The sequence below is a fragment of the Grus americana genome, chromosome 4, assembly GCF_028858705.1.
Source record: "Grus americana isolate bGruAme1 chromosome 4, bGruAme1.mat, whole genome shotgun sequence".
NCBI lineage: Eukaryota > Metazoa > Chordata > Aves > Gruiformes > Gruidae > Grus > Grus americana.
The window spans coordinates 68,291,762-68,305,173 of record NC_072855.1 but is presented as its reverse complement, the minus strand read 5'-3'; the positions used below and the strand labels follow the sequence as shown (position 1 = coordinate 68,305,173).

Here is a 13,412-nt window from a genome sequence, read left to right as displayed (position 1 = left end):
GGACCACATCGAGCAAAATGCACAGAACAAATTCACATTTTAGATCATATTCTAAATTTTTCTTTCTATTTTTTAGTAGCTAGAAGTACATAATACAAGATTTTCTTTAATATTTTATGGATTGTGAATACTCTTTAGCGCATTTTGGTAGGACTCCTTTATCCAAAGGGAATTGTAGGTTTTAGAATTGCTTCCACACAAGGTCTGAAAGAAGCCTGAACTAATCGCACAAAGTTCACATCAGCAAAACATTGTAGCTTTAAGCATCAGCAAGCCCTCATTACTCTTTTGGCAGCAATAATTGAAAACAAGGTCTAGAGGGCAGCAATGACAGGAGTGTCAAAAGGTTAAGCGTACTAAAAAACTACAAAATAAAAAAGGTGAACTCTACAGGTAAATAAAAGTTACTCATACAAAATATCACTGAACGTAAAACAAGTGGAGAGGTATTGGACTAACCAAGTCTAAGCTGATCTTTGCATGAAAATCACCAAGGAAAAACAACAAATACTTCTGAAAGCAAATATGATAAAGTAAAAAATAACCACTCTAGGTTTACTGTATGTCATTGCTTCATTATAAATCTTTGAACAAACTTAGTATTACGCTATCTGTATACTCACCCCAGGAATAAATCATGAAAACCAGCTGAACCTTACCTACTTTGTATTCAATTTGTACCAACATTTGGTCTGTGAAATGAACTGCAGGCTCAACACTGAACACTCACAATTCAGAGCTGTCAGCATGCACCAATAATTAGTAGGTTAAAATTCTAGTACTTCTGCCCAAATCTTCAGTTTAATGGCAGGAATGACAGCAGTTTCCTCAAATTAGAGGGACTGACTTTTCTGAAAGCTGCCAGCCATTCTTTCTCACACATATCACTGATAAAGGTTTGCCAGCAGCTCTCTTACGTATCAGAACAAGTAGTTATCCAGATGAAGAACCTAAAGGAAGCTTTCCTACTCTCAGGTTAGACAAAATGCTATTATTCAGAAGTATACTCTCCCAATTAAAGGGTGAAAATTCTGCCTGGAAAAACCTGATTGTGTTTGTGCAGGAGAAGTGACAAGACAGAGGAAAATGCATGCATTTTCTCCACTCATTCGGTACAAACACACGCTTCATTGTTCGGTTTCCTTTGTACTGGCGCAAAATCAAATGCTTTTAAGAGGGTTTTAGAAGATAGAACATAAAACCATAGAAAACAGCAGGCTTTTTTCTTGAGTGTTGCTGAAGCAGTTGCAAACTGTACTAAAGCAGTGTACATTCTCTTCTCCTGCTGGGCCTTGAGGTATTTTTTCCTGAGTTGTGCAACAGCTATTACAGTTGTGCCTTCCTTCAGGCATTCCCTTGGGAGGTAAATGCCCCTGAGGGAACATGTTTAATGCATTTCTAAGCACCACAGCCAGCAAAAGACTAATCCAGATAGAATATATTTTAAAAGCATTTCCTTGTGCTATAGTAGTAATGACAGCATGACTTTTCAACCTTCTTTCCCACACCAAACAAGTTTTAAGTGAATTTCCAGATGTTACTCGCTCAGCACACCTTCCTGTAGCCATGTACTCTTCCTGTAGTTGTGCCAGTCACATCAGTATACAACAACCCCTTGGTTGGTACATGTGTTGGTTATAAGCATAGCTGCGCACATTTATTGCCACAGCTTTTCTTACTGTTTGTTGATGTCTGGAACAGACAGATGATGAAGTAATCTAGCTGAAAGAATCACTCCATTTAGCAGAGACTGAAAGCGCTGTTAATGAAAACATCTAGTAACTGACTCCCTTTGTGTTCCAGGGTGTATAAGGAATAAGAATTACCATCTGTTTAGTTATCTCATTCCTTTTTCCCCATTGCTTCTCATCATTGTTATATTACCCCACTTAGTCATGCCGCAATCAGTGAAAGACTTGTATATCGATCAAGCAACAGCAAAATAAGATGTCTGTAAGAAGCAAAGGTAGCAGGTCACAGCATCTTCTCCTGTGCACTAAGTGAAATGTAAGCAAAAATAGACAAAGAATGCATCTCCAATCTTTCTTAAATTAATAGCCCCATTTGATTTTAATTGCAACAGTTGCACACTTCTTCAAAAAGAGCTAGAAAATAATTGGCTTGTGAAATCTAGCTTGTTTTTTCCATCCCCTTCAGCTGGCCAATGTTCAACTATTTTCTTTCAGCATAACCAGAGGAAGCACAAACCAAAAGCCATTTTCAGCCTGCCATAGCTTTGTCTCCCAATTATTCTACTGACACCTAAACGAGAAGACCTCTCCAGCTGTAAAGTTGCCAAGGATACAAAGTGCCAGCCATGGGGAATGGGTTGGTGCGTTCTTTGCTTATGAAACAGGTCTTCCAGTTTCCTGAAGCCCAGTGTAAGGACAGCTGAATGAAATTATTTGCTTACCTAAACCTTAACTAGAAAGGAAATAATTTCCTTCAAGCTACGAATACTATGCATATTCCCAGCTGCCTACTATTCCATCTTCATTTGTAAGCGTGAGAAACTTGTCCCTGAGAGGATCACAATGAACCAGAGGTGTGGTCGATCTAACATTGAAAATGTTTCTAAGGTCCATATATGAACAAAGTGAAAATACCAGATGACTGGTTCCAAATGTTCAATTACTTCTTGGACAACTGAATATAAATAAGTTGCAATTCATTGTTTTGCTAACTGATACCCTCAGCACACTGCACGAAAACAGTAAGCATTGCCCTACAGACGGGATAAGGAAAACACTGGAATTCATATCCAAGGCACTTGCATTCATCTTCAATTCATAAAATGAACAGGTTCATTGCAGCTAATCAAAATATCTCAGCTAACCAAAGTGTGAGATAGTTCTTAACCCCTAACAGGATGCTTATTTCTCAGGAACATACTTATCTGTGGCTGGACTGGTTTATAGCAAATGGTGGACATAAAACTACAATGATTTATACTGCTACGAGAATAGAAACAGACTGATTATAGATAGAATGTAGTAACTTTTTCAAGAGATTTAGGTATAAATTTTTTGATTTGCAATAATTAGAATAGGAAGTCTTAGCAAACTCAAAGAAGCTATTGCTTTTCAGTGACTATCCCCATACCTATCAAGGCAGATCTCTTTTTATTGAGTCTGCCAATTTTGGACAAAATATTTCAATGGTGTTTCAGACTTGTTTTGAGGCCCATTAAGAAATACTCACAAATTTAACATTCTGTCAAACGCTGTATTAGAATGCTATTCTGACATGTTCTATGCACTCAGAATTACATCAAGCTAGTCAGGAAGTTTACAGAGATTATTGTGAAGGCAGATCTTTATACAGAAGTTATTTAACTGAATTGCAAACTTATTTTATGAATCTAATTAAGAGGAACTTGTGTAAAATTTTGATGAATTCTCAGTGAACTTAATTCATGTGGATGATTGGGGAAAAATATTGCAGCCTACAGGAAAAAAGCAAGACACAAACACAAAAAAACATATTTTAAAATATGAGTCATCAAAGGAATATGCAAAAAACTGCAACATATGTATATCAGTTGATGTAAATAATCACTGGTCCACTGAAGCCTTTGAAACAATAACAATCTATGCAAAATAAGGATGTGCTTCTGTATAAATAAAAGCAAAATGGACTTAACCAGCCCATCTTACCATTTTGCCAGGTGCTCAGCCACGATCTACATCAACTGAACTCTCCTTATCTAAAACAGGTTAGCATTAATTTTCTCTTTTGATTCAGTAGCTGGCCATGATTTCAAAACCATCAATACCCCACCTTGCACAGTTGAATTTTTGTAACGTGCATAGCTGACCACGAGGGATTGATTGTCACTGCCAAGAGTCCTCCATAAAAGCCACTGAACAAACAGCATTGTGACAACAGGATATCCCATTAAGAGTACATAGCCGGCCACGCAGTTTGCACTAATTGTGACTTTATATATTAAAATTAATAAAATATCCTAATTTGTGGTCCTATGTGTTCATGGCCTTTTTACATATTACTTATAAAGAAATAATAGATGATTTGCTTATTTAATGTGAACAATCTTCCAGATGGTATAATTCTAAGATATGTATAATTAAGCATCTTAATCTTACCATTGTCTTCAATGGAGAAATAGAAGATGTCACTGGTAGCATTATCACTTTCCTTCAGGATGTAGCTGATCTTCATTTCATCAATATCGGCTAAGAAAAGAATATGTGAAATGAATCATCATAGAATTTTACTACAGAATATAGGACTGACTACTTACTAATAAGTTGCCTAATTTGTGGATAAAGCATTTCAGCAACCAAACTTGTATGATGTGGCATGGCTTCTTATACTGGTCTATACTCAGCAACACAACATAAATTTAGTTATTACCTCAAAAAACAATGGCAAAAAGACAGTGAGATACATTTTTACCATAAATATTTATTTTGAAATACTAAAGTCACATCCTTGTTTCAGCACATTAGGAAGAATTACTTTGCTGTAACTAATTTCAATCTATTGGGAGTAAAGATCTACCCATTTTTCAAAAGATCAACTCAAATTTAATCAGTTTTTTGAGCTCTTCTATGACACACAAGACTGTTGCAGGTACATTGGGAGTGAATATGAGAATGTATTAAACAAATCACAAATAGGTCTAAAAGTCAATAATTTTTTTATTTGATATTCCCAGAGAATAGAGGAAAACCATCAGGACATTTCTATTACCCTAAAGTTGCAGGTGTATTATCCTGTGCCACATTTCATCAACATGAAGACTTCAGAGAAGTCTTCTGCTTTTATTTTAGTTAAATAAATGACAATTTCATTTGATATAAAAATGTTTGGGATATACCTAAATGTCCTTTATACTCCATGCAGCATTAAGCTGTTCTAGAGCTAATTCTGATCTACTAAGAGACTTACTCCTCTGGGGTTACCAGTTGCTCTTGCTCTGGCATGGTAGATTCAGGTGCTTTCCATCAACTGAAAATGTATGAAATATTCTTGAATGAATGGCAAATGATTTTTCACAACACTAGCGTGGCAGGCAAACTGCAGACTTTTAAAAATAAATTGTGTTATCATAATCTTAAAGCTACGACCTGTCTGGAAGTTATAGATAAATACATAAAATGCAGATAAAGACTTTTTCTCTCTCCAGATTGTTTTCTCTTGCAAAAAAAAGGTAACATACCTAAGCACATAAAAATAATAGAGACCGCTGATCCTCTTAGACTGTCAAATGAGAATTTTGGTAATTGTCGCCCCTGCTGATAGTCAAAGCACACTGGAGGCAGGCAAAGTCTAGGCTGGAAGTCTGCCTGTGAAAGTTCTCAACGTATTGTTCTATCCAGAACAGATGAATGACAGTCCTAAACTCAGCAAACTCCCTAAGATCAGCTGGGACAGAGAGACATTTACAGAGAGTCTGGCTGCTCTCACTGTGCCCTACCATCCTCTGAGGCTCTGCTCTCTGCACAGGTTTGGTGGAGCTGACCTAAAGGAGGCCTCCCTACCTACTGAGCTTTCTCTGCAGAACAGAATCACACATCACGTCACCCAAACTACTGAGGCTATACTGCGCGTCCCCTGCCCCCATTTTTTTTTTTTTTTATATTAGATCCAGTGATGTGCAGAAGTGTTAAGCTCCTTTCCAAACAATTTTCTCTGAAGACAATAGTGACTCTTGAGCCTGGGTTTAATTTCCAGGCAGGCAAACAGAAACTGGTGCAGGATCTGCAAATCACCATATCAGATTTTATCCCATCTTCTTAGGAGCAGTGCCATGCTATATACACAGTAAGACGTACGTTTAACATACAGTAGTAAACATGCTAATGGATGCACATACAGCACAGAACTTTTCTATTGTGTCTTCATAGGTAAAACGAAGCTTCATTTCTAAAATGCATGTATTCTAATTCTGATCATTTGCATATACTTCAGAGTTTAAAAGACATTACTTTCTAAATCCCCTGAAACAACGATTCAAAAAATATAACACCAAACAACAGCTCACTGAGCCCAATGTTTATAAAAAAATACGACCATCAACACCAACCTTGCATAAATGTTCTAATGCTCTCATTTCCAAGGCCAGTATTAATGATGAAGCCATGCTTTGGCCCATCTGTTATTTTGTATTTCAACAGCTTGTGTGGACTGTCTCGATCCTCTGCCTTTAGTGCCTTGCTAGTGATCAGGAAGCCTAGGTGCCCAGCTGGAAGTTGTCTCAGAGCAGGGGCACCCTTGTTCACCACTAACTGTGGCACCCTGTTGTCCAGTGAACTGATCTGAATCCTCATCATCTGAGGTTGATGGATCTCCTTGGTAGTGTCAGGGAAAACATAAAAGTTTGCGTGGGTCCCATCAGTCACAGAGAAGGAGAAACTATCCTGGCTGGTTTCTGTACCATCATGTCTGTAGCTGATCAGATTCTCATTCAAGTCTTGTTTGGTGAAGCTGGTGACTGGGTAGCTGTTGTTGTACAAAATCTGGCCATGCACTGGAACCTGAGTGACCGTGAATAACAGTAAATGGTCAGGCGTATCCCCATCTTCCACAGTCAGCTCAAAAGGGGTGATCAGCCTGGTCTCCCCTTCCTCAACAACCAGGTCACCAATAGTTAGAATTGGCTTTTTATTGTCCACATCTGTGATGAAGACCCTGAAGGTACGGAAGACTGGGTTATACCCATCTGTCACTTCAAACTCAAAACTGTCCATCTTCACCTCATCCTCTGCAGTGTGAATGTAGTAAATCTTGTTGCCAGCAAGTTGGAGTTGAGTAAAGGAAATAACAGGCACTCCAGGACTGTCTGAATTCTCTAGATGGCCCCGGGTTGGGGACCGGGTGACACTGAAACACAAATTTTCATCAGGACTGTTAACATCACTTGTGCTGAGCAGATCAGTCGTGAGTGTGACCTTTCCACCTTCTTTCAGAGTTACACCCTTGTTGATCACCTCAGGGAAGACCATATCAATGCTACCAATGGTAATATAGAAGTACCTGTCTATCAAGGCATTAATACCATCAGTAACATCAAATTTAATCAGATCACGCACTCCATGCAGGCCAGTATGAACATAACAGATAAAACCCTGGTCTAAATCATCTTGTGTGAAGTTTGTGCCTTGTGTAATGTTGCACAGCACTTCCCCTTGTCTGTTCAGATGCTGTAAGAAACCCTGCACAGGTGCTAAACGAATGACATAAACAAGGCTCTTATCCTCTGAATCAATGTCTGTGGCTTTAAGGTCTCGGCTAGAGATGACCTTTGACTTGCCAATCTCTACTTCCAGACCATTGTTGATTGCCATCCTGGGGGTCTCATCATCTACCAGGATCACCATAATCAGCACATTTTGCTCCACTGTGTGGTGTCCATCAGTCATCTGAATTTGGAAGCTATCTTCTTTCGTCTCCGAGTCATCGTGCTCATACACAATGCTAGAAGCCTCCTGAATCTCCTCCAGAGTGAAGCTGTGAACAGGCACAGTGCCTGTGGACAGCTGCTGCACAATCTGCCCATGCTTAGGAGGGACAGTAATAACAAAACGCAGTTCATCTGGAGGCATGTCTGCATCGGCTCCATTGAGGATGGGGGTGTCGATCACCAGGCTCATCCCCTCAAGCACCACAAATTCACGCACAAACATCTCCGGCTTTTCATCATTGGTGGGGATGATGACAATGGGGAAGAACTGGTGAGGTGAGAAGTTAACACCATCAGAGCACTGGAAAGTGAATCTATCCTCCACAGGTTCCACCCCTTTGTGAATGCTCTGCACATAGTTGACATGGCCCAGACGAATATCTTTGATGGAAAAAGCACTAATGGCGGTACTGGCTCTAGACTTCTCAGACCCTGGGGCTGGAGAGACATTCTCCAAATATCCTGAAGTGGACTGAACTGTGACAATGCACAAGATGTCATCTCTGGGAGTATCTATGTCCTCCACATCCAGCTGATCCAGAGTCAGAGTACTCTTTCCTCCCTCAAGGACACTGAGCGGCTCTGCCGCAACCATCACTTCAGGTGCAATGCTGTCCACAGGCAATATAGTTACAGCCACACGCACCCTTTGTACTGTGCTGACTCCCACCACCCATTCACTGGAGAGGCCAGAAATGGCGAGATTGAAGGAATCATACCTCTTTTTCAAGCCAATCTCTCCGCTGGTGTGAGTGTAGGCTACTGCTCCACTGATGAGGTCATGCTGGGTAAACTTTTCTGATCGCACTCCATCCACGAAGATGTCACCCAGCTTGGGTGGATCCTGCACAATGAAGGTCATCACCAAATCATCTGTATCCTCAACTGTACCCTGGATAAGTGATGTAGTAATTTCAGTAGCACCGTTTTCCAGGACATCAATGGCTGCTCCCACTTGCCTGTGACCACCAGGGAGAGCGATACTTGGGTTTTCATCATCCACAGGCTGCACAGCAATCTTGACTGTAATAGGCACACGATGGACTCCATCACTCACTTCCAACTGACAAGAATCACTGGCAAACTCATCACCACTGTGCTCGTAGGAGATGCGCCCACCAGCAATATCATCTAGTAGGAAAGATTCCCCTCGCACCATCAGACCCTCCTGCAGATAACGTAGATGGCCGTGCTCTGGAGCTCGAGTTACAGTGAAGACAATCTGGTCTGCAGATGTGTCCTCATCTGTGGCATCCAGGTGACTGCTGGTGAGAAGAAAGCTGTTTCCCTCAAGCACAGTGAAGCCTGTATTGGTGATCTGAGGTGGCTGGTTGTTCACTGGCTGCAGGAAGAGAGTAAAGGTACCCTGCAGAGAATTGCCAGCTGAGTCCTCTACAAGGAATGTGAACTGAACCACCCGTGGTGTGATCCCCAGCTCCTGATCCGGGGGTCGATATGCTACCTTGTGGTGGTTGACCTGGGCTTGGGTGAAACGCGTAATGGACGTCTCAGGTCTGTCAGCCAACACAATTTCTCCAGTGACCACAGAGTGGTTCTCATCCGTGTCAGTTGGGGGTGTCAGTAACGTGTACTTCAGCTCCCTGTCATCCGTATCTAGGTCAGTGTACCGTAAATAGCGCTTCTTAAAGACAGTCATCTGGTATTCCTGCACTGTCATCTGCAGGCTAGTACCTGGGTACAGAGCAGGTGGCTGGTTGTCTACTGGTTGCACTTTAACAGTGAGCACATGCTCCCCTGATCGGTTAGGGGGGTCGTTGTCATCCTGCAGCTGGAACACAATGCGGCCCATCACTGGGCTGGTGCTGTGAGTTCCCGTGTGTCTGAAGAACAGCCTCCCATCGAGGATGTCCTGCTGCAGCCATTCATGCACCACCCTCTCATACAGGTATTCGTCCTCCACAAAGTGCCAGGGGGAAGAAAAGTCATTCTCCACCCCTGCTCCACTTCCTCTGCTCTCATAAGATGGCGGTTGCTCTGCCTGACGCAGAAGGAGCTCACCAAAGTGTTGAGAGTGTAGTAGGGATGTCACTGAGTCCTCAACCAGGACAAATCGGATAGAGGAATCATCAGAGTCAATGTCTGTGGCACTGAGGACAAAAGGTGAGATTTGGACAGTCTGGTGCTCACTCAGCACCAGACCTGTATTTGCATTCAGCAACGGTGGCTGATCATCATCAGGAGCAATGGCGATGGGATACAGAAATTCGACCTGGTGCTGCCCATCTGCCATGCGGAAAACAATGTTGTCACTGTAGCTGTGCTCACTGCCATCATGCTGGTAAATCACCTGCCCTGCTGTTAGCTCTGCAGCAGTGAAGTATTTGCGGCTGGGCGGTACACCCAGTACATTGAGCTTTCCATATCGCAGGCCACGTGTGACCCAGACCTTCACCTCTTTCAGATTGTCCTCATCACTGATCTCCAAGTTGCCAGAGAGAGGCCGTGACTGGCCCTCAAAGAGCGTCAGCTGTGGGCCAGCCACATGACTGAAAGTAGCCACAGGGGCCAATGTGTTCATGGGCTTTACTAGGATCACAAAAGCAAAAGGCTCCGAGGAGGCACCGTCAGGGTCCAGCACCTCCATTTCCACCTGGAAAAGCCGCTCCTGGTCTGAGTCCAGGGTAGGGGGCTGGTAGGCAATCTTCAGCTCCCTCACTTCCTGCTGCGAGAAGGCAACAAGGGGGCAGCTGGGGTCATCAGTGCTGAGCAGGAAGCCTTGCTGCTGTGGGTCACTGGGCCAGGAGGAGGTGAGATTGAAGACCAGGAGGTCTGGGGGGGTCTCCAGGTCCTCAGCAGCCAGCATGTCCAAGGTGAGGGCAGTGAGTGCAAACTGGTCCACCTCCATCATAAGCAGTGCCAGGAAGCTGGGCTTGGGTGGCATGTTGTCAGCCCCTTCACGGATCCGCACAAGCACCTGGAAGTACTCCTGCTCCTCCAGGCCGGCGGCAGACAGCACAGACACCCGCGCCGGGATGCAGTCCCGGCCGGGGGAGGTGGTAGCCGCCGTGTGCTGGTAGCGGATCCCTGTTTGCAGGACAGCGGAGCAGTCTCCGCTGTAGCCGGTGGGCAGGGGCCGCCCCCCGGCGTCCAGCAGCCGCCCGTAGGCAGGCAGAGGGCTGGCGCCGGCAACCGCGAGGGGCAGCAGGGTGAGACGGCAGCGCCGGCCGGGCTCGCCCTCGGGGAAGCCCAGCACCTTGCTGTCCAGGGGAGCGCTGAGCCCTCGCAGCTTCTCCACGGGCAGGGGCAGGTTGCGGCTGAGCAGGCGCAGCTGCTGGAAGAGCACCTCTACCTCTAGCGTGAAGGGCAGGACCAGGGTCCAGCGGGGCGAGTCGTAGCGGAGCTGGAGGCGCAAGCGATACCGGCCGGGGCTGCGGGCCCCGAAGTGAGTGTAAGTCACCTGCCCGCGGGCGAAGGAGCAGGGGAAGCGCGGGGGATCCAGGGCGCCGACGGGCTGGGGGCTCGGCCCGCTCCTCAGCACCGCCACGGCACAGCTGTCCCCCGGCTGCACCCGCAGCACCAGGTCCGCCGCCGGGTCCAGCGAGACGGAGCGGCCGAGGGGGACGCGCAGCCCCCGCTTGGACACCAGGATAGCAGAGGCATCGGGCTCCGTCGACCCCCGCGCACTCATGAGCCCGAGCAGCAGCAGTGTCGCCGCGGCCCCCCCGGCCATGGCCAGGCTGCTGCTGGGCGCTCTGCGCTGCCGCCCGTCCGCCGTAGCTACTAAAGGGTCGAGGCGGGGGCGGGAAAGGGTCCTCCCCCAGCGCTGCAGCGGGGGCCGCTAGGCGCGGCGGTAAGATGCGAGCGGGGGCGGCAACAAGCTCGAAAGACCCGCGTCCCGAGGCGGGCTGCCGAGCCGGACCGGTGCGAGGGGAACAGCAAGCCCGCCCCTGCCTCCGGACCCCTTCCCGGCGCAGGCACGGCCGCAGCCTCGCTCCCTCGGGCAGTACGACAGCGAGAGAATGCGGCGAGATTAAGGGCGGAAAATAAGGAGAGGTAGATAAGGCAGGAGAGGGGGGAGCGCGGCGGAACTGGGGAGAGGTAAGTAGAGGCAGAGGGGAGCAGGCACCTAAGGCGGCCGGCAGCAGCCGGGCAGGGACGGGGCTTGTCTCGCTGCCAGGGCTGAGGAGCCCGCACCGGAGCAACTCTCCGGCTGAAAACGTAATACAAGTTTCCTCTGGAGGGGGAAGCAAATTCAGCGTGGAGAGGAGCAGATACAGAATTTCAAAGCCAACACGACCATCCCTTCCTGCTCTGGAAGGGGCTATTGATACTTCATCTTTTCCTACAGATAGTAGTTTCCTCCCCTTCACCCCCAAACTTAGCATGAATGGTATGCCGTGTGCAGACAGTAACAGGGGGAAAGGGGAAATCAGAAACCACACTGACTTTAGGATGTTTGCTTACCACTAAGCAATTTCTCACAGCTAGAAAACTAACAGCAGCCTGGGCAGTTTCCACTTTGCTTGGGACCATTCCTATTCAGTTTCACTTGCAGGTGCTCAGTCCTTGCTCAGGCTCTTGGCTGAGGACAGCAGATAAAAATGCTACTGGATTTTAAAAACCAAGGTTTCATAGAATCATTTTGGTTGGAAAAGACCTTTAAAAACATCAAGTCCAACCATTTGTTGGAATTACTACTGCACTTTAATATTTTTGACATTTAGCCTACCATTTCATTAAAGTGACAAGTTGCTTAAATTTTTATTTACTGTTTATGATTTTTTTTTTTCAAATTCTTCAGGAAAATATCAACAACTTACTGATGCATCCCACTGTGCATGAAGATTAATTGCTTACCCACTCTTAACTACCATAAAATAGGATCTGGCTTTTCATTCTTCAGTATTTTGCTTGTATTTGAAAATAAAGTACACAGGGAGACCAAATACACTTCTCTGGTTTAGCACGAGGTTATACAACAAGTTGCTATTAGTTTAGCAATGGCTTTTTTTTTTTTTTAAGTATAAGGACTTTCTCATACACAAGTTTCCTTGTACACTAGACAGCAGTTCTGTACTCTGTGGAAATGTTCTCTGGAGTGAGGACTGAGCCTCTAGTGTGGTTGACACTAACAAACTTTTACTGGGATTTGTCCTTTCAAGACCCTAAATACATCCAGTTTATTTTCCTCAAGCCAACGGGATATTTCTGGGCAAATGTAACTGCAGTAATCAGTAACAAAGACATTGCTGAATAACCACTTGCAGATAGAAAAGGGTTTTCTGTTCTTGATAGATTCAAAGCCACTATGCCAAGTTCTGCTCTTTGGTAGAACTGTGTAACAAACCCCAAGTTACCCACTGAAACCTGTGTGTACATCTACATATATACACAAGCATGCAACGTTCACAAAATTTGCATTTTTTCCATCCTCAATCAAATCTAGGCATTTGTTCTATAAGACACAGTGCCAGTACACAAGGTCTGTCAAAAACTCAGAGATTGTATGCTATTTCCATCAAGTTTCCTGGAAGGTAAGATAAATTTTCCCATTAAAATAAATGGAATGAGAAATGTGTTCAGTTACATTTTTCATCATAGGAACGTGTTGGGCAGGAAGAATTGAGGAATATGCTTTCTCTATGTATTTTTGCTCAACCTGCTTCTATCTTTCAGTTCGTTGTGAGGTAGTATAATTTCTCAGAAATATGAACATACACCACTAGATGAATTCAGGAAAAAAGTAGATTATGTATTTTGACGTTATGGAAACCTGACATTAAAGTGTTGACAAACTAAATCCAAACCACATGTAATGGTTCTGACTGCCTTGCTCATACCTATTACTGACTTTGTGCACAGTACAAGAATAATTTTCTCCTCTGTTTCACTGGCTTTTCATCTTTCTTATGTCACTGAAGTCCAGTCCTATAAGCATGTAGACATAGGTGCTCATATTACATGTTAAAATCGGTGGAAATGCTTTCATACATATTTGCAGAAAAGGAGTATTTGTTTTCCC

General features: G+C 44.5%; 1 protein-coding gene across 1 annotated transcript in view; it reads right to left on the bottom strand.

The window, feature by feature from the left end:
* Window positions 1-11,078, bottom strand: part of FREM3 (FRAS1 related extracellular matrix 3) — a 71,738-nt gene extending 60,660 nt beyond the window's left edge. The window contains exons 1-2 of the mRNA XM_054825299.1: window positions 6,053-11,078; window positions 4,107-4,196 (exon numbers count right to left, since the gene is read on the bottom strand). Of these exons, the coding sequence (XP_054681274.1) occupies window positions 4,107-4,196; window positions 6,053-11,078 (5,116 nt within the window). The remainder of the gene's footprint in view (window positions 1-4,106; window positions 4,197-6,052) is intronic.
* Between the last annotated feature and the right edge of the window lie 2,334 nt (window positions 11,079-13,412).